This window comes from Oryza sativa, chromosome 1 (assembly GCF_034140825.1).
Source record: "Oryza sativa Japonica Group chromosome 1, ASM3414082v1".
NCBI lineage: Eukaryota > Viridiplantae > Streptophyta > Magnoliopsida > Poales > Poaceae > Oryza > Oryza sativa.
The window spans coordinates 20,000,359-20,016,888 of NC_089035.1; the positions used below are offsets into that span (position 1 = coordinate 20,000,359).

Sequence of the window (16,530 nt, forward strand, 5' to 3'; positions counted from 1 at the left end):
AAGTCGTCGAGGTTGCTGTTGTCGTAGCGGTAGCCGAATTCGCCGTACTCCACGATCTCTGTTGGTCGTGAGTCGACGCCGGGGGAGCTGAAATAGCCTTCCAGTTGATCCGTCGAAATTGTGCCGAGTGGCTGGAGTATGACGCCGACTTCTTTGGAGCTAGGCAGGATCGGTGTTGAAGCCGACTTCCGCCTAGGCCTACGGGGAGAAGACGCCCTTGTAGTGAAGACGGCAGCCAAATCGTCGGGGAGTTTCATCAGGATTGGCGGGTAGGCCCCATCATCTTGATCTGGTGGTGTCGGAGTAGATGGGATCTCGTCCGAGTGGTTTGAAGCCGACTCAATCGAGATAAGCTTGGAGTAGATGTTGGCCGAGTCCGGAATACCGAACGGGGCTGAGACCTGTTTCTTTCCCGACTGGTTTGGATCCGAGTCGAGGAGAGAGATCTTGCCGAAGTTGTTGGTGATGAAGTCGAGGCTGCCGAACCGAAACGCCTGCCCGGGAGGGAAGACGAGGTCGTCGATGCCGGAGACGGAACCCATCGCACTAATCGGCAAAGAACTTGACGCTGCCCCTACCTGGTGCGCCAACTGTCGAAACAAGATTTTGGCAATACTTAAAGGGGTTGGCTATCAAGCTAGAAAAGTGGATGGGTTTGAAGACAAGGAGTTTTATACAGGTTCAGGCCTTCTTATTCAAGAAGTAATACCCTACTCCTGTCCGGGGATGATTCCACCGAGTATATTGTTGATCGTATGATATGGGGGAAAAAAGGTGTCCCGAGAAGAACCCGGACCCCTCCTTATATAGGGGAAGGGGTCCGTATTACAAAATACAGTCCATATCCCTAACGAAATATGTGATTATAGATAAAATACAATCGTAACCGACTAAGATCCCGGGTATTTCCTTGATAAACAAGTCTAGAAACTAACCCGAGTCCTCATAAAGATATTCTATCTATATTTGATACCGTGTACCCAACTAAACTATAACTGCCATGTAGATATGGGATATCCATAATCTCCACACTGAGGGAGGAGGAGGCAGCCAATGCCGCGTCGCCACCCACACCCAACGCCCTCATCTCACCTCCTCCTCCACCCACCCGCCGTTGCCATCAACCCGGGCGATAGAGATGCCCTCGCCTAGGACCCAAATGTCACCGACCCCTACAGTGGTGGGGAAGAAGGAGTGGAGGCGCTGGCGAGGCTAGAGTTGGCGAGGGCGGGAATGAGGTGGTGGAGGAGGGGCGCGGGAGGGGAGGCAGCGGCAGGGAAGGGAGAGAGGAGGCGACAACGAGGCTTTCTCACCTCTGCTCTCTCGTCACCTAGTAGCAATAAAGGTAGCAAGCCCCGCCGCTCCCACTGTCATGCGGCCTCAAGCCCCGCCGCCACATGGTTCCCATTGTCCTATACTGCCGCTAAGCTCGCAGCGCTCCGTCTCGCTCGGCGCTGCTACCATCCACCTGAGAGAGGGGTCTAAAATTTATTTTTATTGTTTTACTCACTGACATGTGGGTCCCATTTAGGTATGTTTCAGTTGAGGTGTGCGATTGAATCAAGTGCATGAGTTTAGGGACGAAATGTAGATTTATTCCTTAAATGGGAAAACATGCGTGGACCAAAAATTCCCGCACACTCGAGTGGGAAGGCCGAAATCCTGCTGGTCCACGATGGCCTCACCAATTGTTTAAGTTCAATTTGGGTCCTCAGTGGACATCGAATTCAAATAACATCTTCGAACTATAATACTAGATACAATACGTTATTCAACTTGCAATGCTAGGATACCCGAGATCTCAGGTCATTATTGTACTCGGTTTCAGATGATATGACAAGCTGATTATAGTCAACTCGGCTGAGTCAGCATGGACCAACAAGAGTCAGGAGGCGAATTCTTACATATTCACTTCTGCAAGCAGCTAGCTTTACAAATAATCTCAAGCACATCTGAGAATGAGATAATCTAAACAATGGCTACGTTACAAGTAGAATCCAAAAATCTTAATAAGTGTCAAGCTTGACTATCTGTTGAAATCTGCAAAGCTTCTATACTACTCCATCTAGCTGTTGAGAGAGAGAGCCTTCAGGCTCGGGCAATCTTCGACGCACGGCGTGGATGGCATGATGCACCCAGGGCACGACATCACGCCGCTCTCCCATGGCGCGGCGGCGAGGCCGGTGAGGTCGTCGCGGCAGATCGGGCAGGTGGTCCCCTTGAACAGCCACCTGGTGATGCACGGCGGGTGGAACGCGTGCCCGCACGGCAGGTTCGCCGGCGGCGTCTTGCACCTCTCGCTGGCCGTCAGGCCGTCCAGGCAGATCCCGCAGGTGTCGCCGGCGCGCGTCTCCAGCCAGACCAGCCCGCGGACGAGCGACACGGGCTCGCTGAACACCAGCTCCACCGCCACCTTCACGCGCGCGGCGAAGCGGTAGTGGCCGCCGGCGAGGCCGTCGTCGTGGTTCCGCCTCACCGCGCGGTGGATCCACGCGGCGGCGTCGTCGTCGGGCATGGGCGTCGCCCAGTTGCTGCGGGAGAGGTCGACGCAGCGGAGCTCCCGCATCCCGGTGAACACGGCCCACGCCATCCGCCGCGTCTCCTCGTAGTCGAGGAAGACGTCGCCGCCGGCGCCGTCCAGCACGTGCTTGCGCTCCGTCTCCAGCGTGAACTTGATGCCGTCGTGGCGCACGGGCTCGCCTCCGCCGCCGAGCCGCCGCGACCAGCACCGCACCTTGACGTCGCAGACGAAGCGCACGTACGAGGGGCCCTCCTCCAGCGGCGCCGTCCCGTGGTGGCCCTCCAGCTGCTTGCTGCTGCTCCGTAAGCGTATTATCGTTTCCATCGCCATGGCCGCCGGCCGCCGGCTGATCTCGTTCGATCAGCAGCTAAGCTTTCTTCCCGCGCGCTGGACGGCTAGCTAGCAACCTGCTCGATGCGAGAGATGAAGAGCACGTTCGGCTAGCTAGCTCATGCATCGCCCTCCTAATATAGGCAGTAGTATTAATTACTGTAATTAGTTTGCTGTCTGAGTCTGATTATCGGACTCGGATGTGCAATCCGACTCGGATGAATCGGGACGAAATTAATCAGAGTCGGAAATCCGTTAGTTAGTCCTCAAATCTCAATCGAAGTTGTCGAGGCAGTCGATCGAGCTCGATCAGGGAAGATAACCTGAAAGTAGCTAGTGGGTTATGGTTTACCTTTCCACGTTGAAAATGAAAATCGCTTCTCACTGTTTATCAAAAACCAATAAAAACTACTCCCTCAATTCCAAAATATAGCAATTTTTAAGTAGATGGAACACATCTTAATACTATACTATGAATCTGGACTAGATGTAGGTAGTAATGATTTTGGAACAAAGCTATACAGATAAACCAATAACCAACGGATTCATGAAAACCGAGCGCTTTTGAAAACCCTATTCGGAACTAATTAAGTCCTCTCCAAACAAAACAAAGAAGTTCAATGGGACATTAGGAGAAAACTATTCTAAACTCTCGAGGGCATATGTCACTTAAATAGTTATGATTTTTTTTTAAAAAAATTTAAGAAAATATATTAATATGCGATATATCTCTCCTCAAACATTCAACTTAAAATTCATATCTACATATTACAACGAAATACCAAATTAAATTGTAATTAGTTAACGTATATTCACGGTTAAAATCGTTTTTTTTCATCATTACCATGGGTAGTAGTTGCAGACGAAAAGGTTAGGGAACGTGGTACTGTTGTTTCACTTCGTTATTAATTTCTTAATATCAATCAACTGAAGAAATAGATGGGGACGAGGAAAAAGGAAAATGTCGATGCCACGAAAGAAGTGCTCACTCGCTGAAACCTTGGCACCATAATTTTTGCTTGATCCATTAAAAAAAACCCATGTTTTAAAAATGAATCCTCGATAAAAGTTATCCCAAAAATTAATAAATTGATCTGCACTATATTACCCATTAGCGCCAACAGATAAGGATACCTAGCTACTATTATCAGTATATATAATTTTAGTGTCATTATGATAAAGGATGTGAACCCATCCCCATTATATAATGTGTTGGCATTGTCCCTCTCACTCCAATGGCTGACCACTGTGGTGATTGAGATCGCGATGAGCCGATGAGGGTTATTGGTACTGAATGTACATGATACTGCACGGACAACTATGTACGTTAACATTGGCCATACTAGAAATATAATTTTTTTAGAAATAGAGAACGTAGACGCTCACAACGCGTGCACACTTATCCCTATGAACGCACAAATGCACACCCTATTTCTATGGGCATCTCTGAAAGACTGTGCCAGCATATCTTGAGATTGATGAAGTCACTATAGGTACACCGTCTACCACTGAAAGAATAATTAACGATAAATACGAGTACCCGTGTCAAATCTAGGATTTGAATCTAGATGGGCTAGTTCTACCACAAAGAACCTAACCTGTTGAAGTACGCTCAATTCGCTAGAAATATATATTTTACTATAGGGTGGGTACGTGGACCCGATATTGGTTAATTACTTTACAAGATATATCGAGTTTAATCATATCGATTCATCTATCACTACTACAGAAACTCTAAAGGGTGCCGGTTGAAAAACCCCCTTGGGTACCGGCAGCCGGGAGGCGACACTGATTTCCCCAGGTCAAATGTGACGGCTCGAAAATCCGCACCTTTGAGGCGCCCATGAGCAAAAAAAAATCGGCTCAATTCATCGAGCCGATGCATTGAGCCGTCAAGCCGATCCAATCTAAAACCCAAATCCTAAAATTTCATCAAGAACAACACATCAACATCAAGAACACATTCATCAAGAACACAGTCACACACATTCATCAAGAATCAAACACATTCATCAAGAACACACATTATCGAGGAGGAGGCTGCCTTCATCACCACCGCCACTGCCGGATGGAGAGGAGGGCGCCGCCAGCACCGCTGCTGCTGCCGAGGATGCCGCCGTCGCCACCTCCCGCCGCCGGGCCATTGTCGCCACCTCCCCCGCCAGAACTGGCGAAGGGGAGGGCACCGCCGCCGGGCTGTCGGACCAACGCCGTGCGCCTCCCCTCCCGCTGCCGACCCACCGACGCCGCATCCACTTCTGCCGCTGACCCGCCGCCACCGCCTCCCCTCCCGCCAGATCTAGCAGAGGGGAGGGCGCCGCTCGCCACTGCCGCCTCTCCTCCCGCCGCCGCTGCCATCGCCTCCCGCCGCCGCAGCCGTCGCCTCCCTCGAAAGCGCCAAGAGAGAGAGAGAGAGAGAAAGGAGAGGGTGAGAGAGAGAGAGTGGTCACGGGTGAGAGGATAAGGTTGCCCCCTCACTCGGCGAGTGGATAAGGCTGTATGTCGGCTCGGCTTGTTTGATAGGGTGTCGGTTTTCTAAAAAAAACCAGCACCTTTAGGGCCCCTTTGAATAACAGGAATGAAAAAACGGAAGAATAGGAAAAACATAGGTGCCGGTTTTAGCACTACCTGCACATATAGTGACGAGACCTATTTAATGTTTTGTAGTAGTGTGTAATAGTAATCATCATATTGTCAATTAATTAACCATTTCAATTTTCTGGCACGTATAGTGGCGAGACCTATTTAATATTTTGTAGTAGTGTGTAATAGTAATCATCATATTGTCAATTAATTAACCATTTCAATTTTTCATCAATCCTCAAACCGAAGAGATAAATGTCCAACCTAGTTGGGCCAACTGTGATATTCTAGGGGCACCATATTGCTGGTAGCATGACGGCGCGAGGACGAGGCGGGAGAAGTCTCGTCGGCACATCGGGCACGTCCTCCCCTCCAGCAGCCACCCGGCGATGCACTGCCCGTGGAACGCGTGGCCGCACGGCAGCCTCACCGGCGTCGTCAGGCCGTCGGCGTCGAGGTCGTCCAGGCAGATCCCGCACGGCTTCCCGGCGCCGCCGCCGGCCGCCACGACGTCGGCGACGAGCGCCTTGGGCTCGCTGAACACGAGCTCCACCTCCACCTCGACGAACACGACGACGCGGTAGTGGCCGACGCGCTTGCCACGGCCGAGGTAGCTCGCCCGCGCGAGGCCGTGGATCCAAGCGGCGACGGCGGCGTCGGGCCTGGGCGTCTCCCAGTTGCCGTCGGAGAGGTCGTAGCGGTCGAGCCCCGGGAGGGCGGCGACCATGGCGGCCCACACCACCCGCCGCGCCGCGTCGCGGTAGAGGAAGACGAAGGGGTCGTCCACCGGGCGCACGTCGCTCTGCATCGTCATGGTGAACTGGCGGATGCCGCCGCCGCCGTGGGGCGCCGCGGGCTGCAGGGGCACGGCGACGCCGCCGCCGCCGAGCCGCCGCGTGGAGTATTTGACGGTGAGGGCGCAGAGGAAGCGCACGTACGAGGGCCCCACTTCCAGCGGGGCCTTCCCGACGTGGCACTCGTCCAGCTTGTTCTGGATTCCCATCAAACGGATCCTTGTCTCCATCGCCATGGCTGCCAGAAGACGAGGAAACCAATACGTACGTACGTACGCGCCACAGCGGGAGATAGCACGTACATATATCGGTGGTGTACTAAGGTTGTTCGTAATTAGAGCGGATTCGGATCGGAAAAAATAATCAGAATCGTCGTTGTACAACATTATTATTGATAAACCTTGACGGAAACAAGAAGTGCAAGTTGAGAAAAAGTTTTTCAACTCAAATTCAAATTCGAGCAAACTTTTGATCTACTGACAACTTCAAAGTTGATTTCAATCATTTTTTTTAGCAAACATGACGAGGACATTACTTCGTCGGAAACGCACATAACTTCACACGTTACAATGATAATTTCAAGTCAAAGTCTAGTTCGGCCCCCGGAGAAAACACTGACTTCAAATGGATCTAGCGCTTTCATGCCAACTCCGATTTAGGTGATCTTGGACTTCATGGAAAGCTTATCTCGCTACCTTTTAAACGCATCTGGTCTCATATTTATATCATTCCAAATCAATGGGAATTGTCAAAACAAGGCAGTGCTGTTGCTGAAACCGAATTTGGGCCTTAGGCCTTGTAATAGACTAGGCCCATATCGGAAGTGTCTCCCTCCACCTCCACGAATTAACACTTAACCCTAGATCTAATTTCCTCTATAATGACTACGTACACTCTCTAGAACAATTGGGCTTTGTTTAGTTGAATTTTGCCGAGTGCCATTCACCTTGTCTCTAGTCCTCGCTCGATTAGTCGGCCAATATAGATTCAGAGCCTAGTAGTTGGTGTGTTGATTTGCCGGGTCGATTAGATCTACCACTTCAATCGCAACTATTCCTCTGTGCTTAATTACCTATTCGCAATATTTAGATTGCATCATATCTTGTTTTTGCAGTGTTCTCTCGTTTGTATTGCAGGGATCATCAACCACGCGTCACGGTTGGTACGACATCGTTTATGATTTGGCGATTGCACGACGTCATGGACTTGTTCTGGTTGGTAGCCACGTCGCAAACGCCGCACTCGATCAAAGCGATAGTTATCCCCTTACTAGAAGATCGGGCCATGAGAGAGAGCGTCATCAGACGAACAAGAGTTGTGCATCGTTAATTCGTTATATATATTAATCAAACTAGGAAGGTAGCCCGCACATTCGCGCGAGCATGTATCTTATATTGTGTTTGAGAAACTAATAAGGAATTAATATGAAATGGATAACACTTGCCACGCTTCAGAAGTACTACTCCACAAATTTTCTTCATCAAAGTTGCTTGATAATTTTTCCAAGCTATTTGTTAACTTCAAACTATATAATATTGAATTCATTCCTAGAAGAAATTATTTGTAATATTTTTCGTTATGTACAAAGAAGTTAACTTAGTATAACTGTAAATTCAAAATAAGTTTTTTTAGTGTTGATTCCCTATTATATATATGTGTAATAAATAGTGTTTTTTTGTTAAAAAAAACCTAGTCAAGATGAGTCCTAAAATTTGAATTTAAGATTAACAAATATAACTTTTAAACCAACTATACACTACTATCTTAATGTAGCTTATATATTGTCACACCCAGAAATTCACGGACCAGAATTTCTAAGCTGAATGTGCATTAAACCCCTGTCCAGGACCAGCCAGGGTACACAAACGACAATTGTTGACATACAGATCCACGTCTTACAAAAATATAAAAGATTACAAATGCAGCGGAAAAAGATAAAAGCGAGCTAAGCCTGAAGACTTGACTCCTGCAGCGGGCGACTCCATTCCACAGGCATCCTTGACGGCAGCGACGAAACCAACCTCTTCGAGACATCTTCAACTGAGAAGGACTTCAACTCTGGTGTGGGGGAAAAGAGAGCAAGACTGAGTACTACCCACTGTACTCAGCAAGTCATACCGGAAGAGGAGGTATGATGCAAGATATATCCAAGGGAGGCTAAAGGTTCTTTTGCATAAAGCCGGTATTTCAAAGCAGTAGTTGAAAGCAGTAAAACAGTTGTAGTAATTAATCCATATTAACCAATCACTGTCCAACGTTACACCACGTTGCAACAGGCCCAAACCACCACCTGAACTAATCAGTTCCAAAAGCTAACTAGGGTGAAACTAATCACGGTGAATCTGGTCGACCGCCCATAACCGCGGGCACGGCTATTCGAATAGTTTTACTCTGATCAGAGGTGTACAACTGTACCCACAAGACACAGCCCCACGACACGTTCCCGTGCGCCGACATGCCACCACGACATACCGGAAAGAGGCCGTGACAGGACCCTTCGCATAACCCCCTCTAACCGATCGCACCACACCTTAGGGTTCGCCCCCGTCCCCAGCAGGCAACGGGCATCCCCCCTTTCGTGCCGCGGTGAATCCGGAAGCCGATCAACCGGACACCCCGGCCGACCCAACTCCATCACGCCCACCCTCGCCTGGGTACGTCGGCTAGAGAAAAGCTACACTACAAGCCCAGCCGTTGCCCACGCTGGCTTGTGGTAAGTACGATAAATTCTTCCAGGGCATCCCGCGAACCGGTCCTTAAATGCCATGGGTGCGACTAGCAAGACCATGCACCCACAGCCCACCATGACGTGTATTTTAATTAACCAACACCATTACGGTGGCACTAAAACAAAGCTATACCAATAATCAAGTCTATGCTTTAATGTGATCCCCCTTTGTGCACTAGTTGAACTAAGCATGGCTAAGCATCTCCTAAACCAACATCTAGTCGTTTTAATACCCACGTTATCAACGGCATAAGGTAAACAATATATGGCTGAATAATAGGACCCATCCCAAATCATATTGTAAAACAATGCAATATTTAATAGAAATGCGAGATATTTGTAAATTGGGTACAATATGATCAATTGTATTGCATGACTTGCCTTGCTCTCGCACTGATGGAACCACAGCAACGTCTTCGAGAAACCGCGAATCGACGAAACGGCCGAAATCTACGCGACGAACAAAGCACGCAAGCAAAACATGCTATAAGACTACTGAAACAGAGAACAAAGCCATTTTTAATGGATTCTACACATTTTTATGAATTTACTGAGACTTGAATGGACTTAATCGAAGCTCGGATGAATTAGTTATGATTTTTAGAAGATTCTCTGTGTTTTTACTATTAAAGAAAAGCCTTAATCAATTTATTGCGCAATATTGCCCCAGGGCTGACGTCAGCAAGGGGTGGGGCGGCGCCGACATGCGGGCCCCACTGGACAGAGGCACAGGAGAGAGGGAGAGGGGGCGGCTGGCAGGCGGGACCCACCGGGCAGCGTCACAAGGGGGGGGAAGCGGCGAGGCGCCCGGTCGGTCCGGCTCGGCTTCAAGCCGGCCAGCCGGTTATGGCGAGGGCGGCGGCGGCAAGCGGCCACCGACGGCGGCGGCCGGCGATGCAGGCGACGGCGCTTCACGGCGAAGCGCATGCGGGGAGCGGCGGCGCGCGCGAGAGGAAGAGAAGGGGAGGGAGTTCTCACCGGGGTTCGGCCGGCGCGGGAGGATACGACGGCAAACGGCGACGGTGAGCGACCGGAGGGCGACGGTGAACGGCGGCCGAGCTCCGGGACACCCTAAGAGAGGAAGTGAGAGAGGTTAGATGGAGAGAAGGTGTCCACGGCGAGCGAGAGCCATGGCCGACGGCGGCAGCTATGGTGGAAGCTCACCGGAGTGCGAGGAGATGCGAGCTCCGGCGATGGAATTGGACGGGAGAACGGCGGACGAGGTGGACCTCGGGATGGCGGACGCGGCGGCGCCGATGGCGGGGTGCGGCGGCGACCCTAGCGGCTGCCAGAGGCGGCCGGAGCGGTGGAGATGGCGGCGGCGGGTGGGTGCACGGTGCTAGGGCGATAGGGAGCTCGGGGGCGGACGGCGAAAGAGGGAAAAAGGTGGAGAGAGGCGCGGTGGTCGGTTATATAGAGGTGGGGAGGCCGGACGTGGCCGGGAGCGGCGGTTCCGCGGCGACGACGTGGAGAGGTGGAGGAGGAGAGAGAGGGGGAGAGGATTCAAATCGAATCCCGTCCGTGCGGACGCGCGCGCGGACGGGAGAGGGCAGGGCGTGGGGCGGCGACGTGGGGACGTGTGGGCGTGGAGTGGGGCGCGGATGCGGAGAAAGCGGCGGCGTGGGCGGCGGTTTCGGCGGCGGATGGTGGCGGCTGCCGGAGGTTAGGGACGACCGACAGGTGGGCCCCACCTGTCGGCGCCCGGGAGGAGAGGGGAGGTGGGATGGACTTCGGGGAGGGGAGGTGAAGCGGGCCGGCGCTGGAGGGAATGGGCCGGGCCCAAGAAAAAGGAAAAAGGAGGGAAAAGAAAAGATAAAAGGAAAAAGGATTTTCCCAGGGATTTATATATTGCACATGCTCATTTTTAATTGGTTAAAATTATTTCCAATGCTCTGAAAATTCCGCTAAAAATCCTGTTAGCGTATTTTGACATGTAGAATCCAAGAAAAAATCCACATGCCGATTCCGATTATTATTTGCATTTATTAATTTAGGGTTTCTCTCTTGCCTCTAAAGAAATAATTTCTTCCAACCATTTATTAATTGAATTTTTGCTAGGGAAAAGAACTTCTGGGCGCGACAAACCTACCCCCCTTAAACGGAATCTCGGCCCCGAGATTCGGAAGAGCTGGCGAAGAGGTGCGGATGGGCGGCCTTTAATTCATCTTCTCTTTCCCAGGTGGCCTCTTCCTCTGAGTGGTGGCTCCACTGAACTTTGCAAAATCTGATTACTTTGTTTCTGGTCCTTCTCTCGCTGGTTTCCAGGATACGAATTGGCTTCTCCACGTAGGTCAAATCTTCTTGGATGTCAATGTGCTCTGAGCTAGCTTGTTCCTCAGGTACCCTCAAACACTTCTTCAGTTGAGACACATGAAACACATCGTGGATACCAACCATATTAGATGGAAGCTCTAGCTGGTAAGCGACTTCACCTCTGCGTTCCAAAATCCTGTATGGTCCCACAAAGCGTGGTGCCAATTTGCTTTTCGTCTGGAACCGGTGTACTCCCCGGAGCGGAGTGACACGAAGGTACACATAATCCCCTGCTTCGAAAGTAAGCTCTCTTCGGCGGTTATCAGCATAACTCTTCTGCCGAGACTGGGCGATTCGCAGTCTTTCCCTGACGGTCCTGACTTTCTCCTCTGCTTCGGTTAACACTTCTGTCCCAAACAGTTGGCGCCCACCTGTTTGATCCCAGAAAAGTGGTGTGCGGCACTTTCGTCCGTACAATGCTTCAAACGGTGCCATTTGCAAACTGGACTGATAGCTGTTGTTGTAAGAGAATTCCGCATACGGTAGACTTTTATCCCAGGCTCCACCAAAGTCAAGTGCACAAGCTCTCAACATATCTTCCAAGATTTGATTTACTCGCTCAGTCTGACCATCTGTTTGCGGATGATAAGCCGTGCTGAAATTCAAACGAGTCCCCAATTCTTCTTGCAGTTTCTGCCAGAACTTTGAAGTGAATTGACTTCCTCGATCAGATACAATCTTCTTAGGTACCCCATGCAAACACATGATTCTTGAAAGATAAAGCTCTGCCAACCTTTTCCCAGTATAGGTAGTGTGTACTGGAATAAAATGAGCAACTTTGGTGAGTCGATCCACGACCACCCAGATTGAATCGTGCCCCGACGATGTCCTGGGCAAACCTGTTATGAAATCCATTCCGATTTCTTCCCATTTCCATTCCGGGATCTGAAGGGGTTGTAGTAGTCCTGCGGGCCTCTGATGTTCTGCTTTGACTCGCTGACAAACATCGCAGAGTGCGACGAATTCGGCTATCTATCTTCTCATGCTGACCCACCAGAATTTCTCTTTGAGGTCCTGGTACATTTTAGTACTGCCGGGATGAATTGAATACTGAGTTTGATGAGCTTCTGTGAGTATGAGATCCTTCAGTTCTTTGTCGTCAGGCACACACAATCTTTCTCCCAACCAGATTGTGCCATGCTCATCCTCATGGAAATCTCGAGCTTTTCCAACCCTCATATTCTTTTTCAGCTCAGCTATTTCAGGATCATTTACTTGAGCTGCTCTGACTTGATCCACGAGCGTAGGCCGTGCCTCTAGGGCAGCTACGTACCCGTGTTCTACGATGCCCAAATTTAGGTGCTCAAGATCTTGCTGCAATTTGTCACACATGCCTTCGGTACATACTGCATTGCAATAGCTCTTTCTGCTCAGAGCATCTGCTACCACATTTGCTTTGCCTGGATGATAGTGTATCCCCATGTCATAATCTTTAATCAACTCCAGCCATCTTCGTTGCCGGAGATTTAAGTCGGGCTGGGTGAAGATATATTTTAAACTCTTGTGGTCAGTGTAGACTTCACAGCGGTTGCCAATAAGATAGTGCCGCCAGATTTTCAGAGCATGAACCACTGCTGCCAACTCAAGATCATGAGTAGGATAATTGCTCTCATGTGGACGCAACTGTCGCGAAGCATATGCGACCACTCTGCCTTCTTGCATCAACACACATCCCAACCCTTGGCGAGATGCATCACAGTAGACCTGGAAGTCTTTCGTCTGATCTGGCAGAATTAGAACTGGTGCTGAGACTAACTTCTTCTTGAGTTCTTCAAAACTTTGGTTGCACTCAGCTGACCACTTGAATTTTTCATCTTTCTTTAGCAACTGTGTCATGGGCCTGGCAATCTTGGAGAAATTTTCGATGAACCGACGGTAATAGCCCGCAAGTCCAAGAAAACTCCGGATCTGAGAAACTGTCTTTGGTGGGGTCCACTTTGTAACTGATTCCACATTTGATGGATCCACTGCCACGCCTTGATCAGAAATGACGTGACCCAGAAATTTGACCTCCGATAACCAGAAGTCACACTTGCTAAACTTGGCATATAACTGGTGCTCCTTCAATTTCTCGAGTACCAGACGAAGATGTTGCTCATGTTCCTCTTCTGATTTTGAATAAATAAGTATGTCGTCAATGAATACCACGACAAACTTGTCAAGAAACTCCATAAACACTTTGTTCATCAAGTTCATGAAGAAAGCCGGTGCATTGGTGAGTCCAAATGACATAACCGTGCACTCAAACAACCCATACCGAGTGATGAAGGCTGTCTTGGGAATATCCTCTTCCCGAATTCTCAACTGATGATAGCCTGATCGCAGGTCTATCTTGGAAAACACCTTAGCTCCTTTTAGCTGATCAAACAGGTCATCAATTCTTGGCAACGGATATTTATTCTTGATTGTGACCTCATTAAGGGCCCGATAATCAACGCACATCCTCTTAGTCTTGTCTTTCTTCTCCACAAAGATAACCGGAGCACCCCAAGGTGAAGTACTCGGTCGAATGTACCCTTTCTGCAGCTGTTCATCAACTTGCTTTTTGACTTCTGCTAGCTCGTTAGCTGCCATTCTGTACGGCCTCTTGTAGATTGGAGCAGTTCCGGGTGCCAGATCAATTCGGAACTCGATTTCTCTCTTCGGTGGCATTGTAGTGAGGTCTTCAGGAAATACCTCAGGATACTCTTGTACTATAGGAATATCCTCCAACTTCCTGGGACTTTTCTCCACTGTTTCTGTCTGACCCTCAATAGCAGCCTGATTCAAACTCGCTACGGACTTCTGCGACACTGGAGAACGGAAGGTGATCTTCTCCGCTTTGTCGTTGGTTAGGGTGATGGTGCGGCTTGCGCAGTCAATCACCCCCTTGTGTCTGGTCAACCAATCTATTCCGAGAATGACATCCAGGTCTTTGGATTCGAGAAGGATGAGGTTGGATAGAAACGGTGATCTTGTGATTTCTATAGTCACCGAGGGGCAATAGTGTGATGTCCTCATGTCATTTCCAGGGGTATGAACCTGCATCGGTATTTTAAGTTCCACTACCGATAATCCATGTGCCCCAGCAAATCTCTTGGAAATGAAAGAGTGCGAGGCACCTGAATCAAAGAGAACTGTTGCTGGATATGAGTTCACTGGAAACGTGCCCAGCACGACCTCTGGTGCCGCCAGTGCCTCCTCTGCAGACGCATGATTGACGCGGGCCTGAATGAACCTGGGTCCAGCGCGATTCAGCTTCGGACACTTGCCAGCAAAGTGGCCGTGCTTGCCACAGTTGAAGCAGGGTCCTAGCTTTCCTACAGCCCCCTTCTTGGGCTGTTCTGACTGAGCTGACACAGCTGGTGAATCTGACTGAGCTGGTGCCATTAGTGGGGGTGGAGTCGAGTTGTGGTTGTGCTGCTTACTGTTGTTGTGACAGCCACCGTTGTAGTCATTGTCGAAGTTACTCGGGTGATAGGGACGGTGCTGACAGACGATCAGGGTGGAAGGCCCACCTAGCTGTCCCGTCATGAAGCGAGGCTTCTGATTGTTCCCCTGAGGAAAGCTGATCTGAGCTGCCTTTCTTTTACGGTCCATTTTGTTGCGTTGCTCTTCCTGACGGATAGCCTTGTCCACAAGCTTCTCAAAATCATCATAGACTCCGGAGATTAGCTGGTTGGTCAACTCATCATCAAGACCAAACAAAAACTTCTCCTGCTTCTCGGCATCGGTGCGCACGTCCTCAGGAGCGTAGCGCGCAAGGCAGTTGAACTCGTGCAGGTACTCTGTAACTGACATGGTTCCTTGCTGGAGCGCACGGAACTCTCTCTTCTGTTGTGCCATAATCCCTTCAGGAATCTGTGCCTTCCTGAAGCTTTGACAAAACTCTGCCCAAGTAACCTCCGTTGCATCTAGACGGGTCACCACGTAGTTATCCCACCAGGCAGAAGCAGGACCTTGCAACTGATGTGTAGCAAAAGCAACCTTCTCTCGGTCGTTGCATTGCAGAAGGTTCAGCTTCTTCTCAACAACACGGAGCCAGTCGTTGGCCTCCATTGGGTTGGTGGTGCTTGAGAAAGTAGGTGGCTGGATGCGGAGAAAGTCTAACAGTTTGGACAGGTGTGATGGTGGAGGAGCAAACCACTGGTTCTGCTGCACCTGTTGCAACACCTGATGGTGATGTTGCTGCATCTGTTGCATCGTCATTGTCATCATTTGAGTGACCGTTGGGTTCCCGAGCGGTGGGGATGAACTGCTGTCAGATGCACCACCGACATGAGCTCCATCGGTCTGCTCTTCGCTGCCCCTGGCGTCGCTGGAGTCACGGGGATCATTCCTTGTCTTCACCATCTGGACGAGGATAGGTAGAAATAAGAGAAAGGAAGAAAACAGATGGCTCGGAAGCTAATCTTTGTTATAAGTTTAAGGGCAATTATCTTAATCTTGATTAAAACACTGAAAAAGAGGCACGCAACTCCTAATAAAGGCAGCCATACCACTGACACATGATATCGACTGCCGACTAACCCACAAGCAACAAACCTAAGCACGGAAACTAGCAAGCAAACAAAACTAAGAAGACGATAAAGCTAAGGGCGGTGACTCTGAAGCTTGGAGCGGCGCTTGCGATCGGAGAATAGGTCTGACATCTAAAGAGGACAGAGGGATAGGAACTAACACATGCTCAAAACCAAATTAAATAAAGCAACAAATGACTCAAGTAACTCGCGGAGCATGATGATTTTTATGCATAGAACATTTTTCATGAACCCGGATAAAGACACTAATGCGACTGACTAAACCATAGCTTAATGCATAAACTAGTTGCATGGAAAATGATGTGCATAAAATTGCCCCATCGAACATAGACACGACCTAATGCATATCACCCGATAAATTCCCAACTGACTGTCAAATAAACTCCAAATAAAATTTTTCTAAAACCCTAGACCGAGCTAATTTTAAGGATCCGATCCGAATGAACGACCAAGATTTTTCCCACAAACCAAAGAGGCAAAACCCCAAATTTTTCCCGAAACAAATCCAAGTGCAAAAAGCATATGCAGATGAAAAGGTTTAAGAGAGCTCTTAGGGTTTCCATTTGGCTTGTCCTACGGTCAAGGTCGGCTCTGATACCAACTTGTCACACCCAGAAATTCACGGACCAGAATTTCTAAGCTGAATGTGCATTAAACCCCTGTCCAGGACCAGCCAGGGTACACAAACGACAATTGTTGACATACAGATCCACGTCTTACAAAAATATAAAAGATTACAAA

The 16,530-nt window shown here is 49.5% G+C and overlaps 3 protein-coding genes across 3 annotated transcripts; all 3 read right to left on the minus strand.

Annotated features, from left to right (window-relative positions):
- Nucleotides 1-1,874: 1,874 nt before the first annotated feature.
- On the minus strand, nucleotides 1,875-3,196 carry LOC136354955 (uncharacterized). Its single transcript, XM_066306872.1, has one exon. It carries the CDS (start codon nucleotides 2,849-2,851, stop codon nucleotides 2,066-2,068), a length of 786 nt encoding a protein of 261 aa, XP_066162969.1. The 5' UTR covers nucleotides 2,852-3,196; the 3' UTR covers nucleotides 1,875-2,065.
- A 2,476-nt stretch (nucleotides 3,197-5,672) lies between these two features.
- LOC136355008 (uncharacterized) lies at nucleotides 5,673-6,643 on the minus strand. Its single transcript, XM_066306967.1, has one exon. The coding sequence runs from the start codon at nucleotides 6,612-6,614 to the stop codon at nucleotides 5,673-5,675; it is 942 nt and encodes a 313-aa protein (XP_066163064.1). The 5' UTR covers nucleotides 6,615-6,643.
- A 5,468-nt stretch (nucleotides 6,644-12,111) lies between these two features.
- LOC136355359 (uncharacterized) lies at nucleotides 12,112-15,601 on the minus strand. The gene is made up of 2 exons (XM_066307866.1): nucleotides 13,785-15,601; nucleotides 12,112-12,205 (listed from the first exon to the last, which is right to left on the minus strand). Exons 1-2 carry the CDS (start codon nucleotides 15,599-15,601, stop codon nucleotides 12,112-12,114), a joined length of 1,911 nt encoding a protein of 636 aa, XP_066163963.1.
- Between the last annotated feature and the right edge of the window lie 929 nt (nucleotides 15,602-16,530).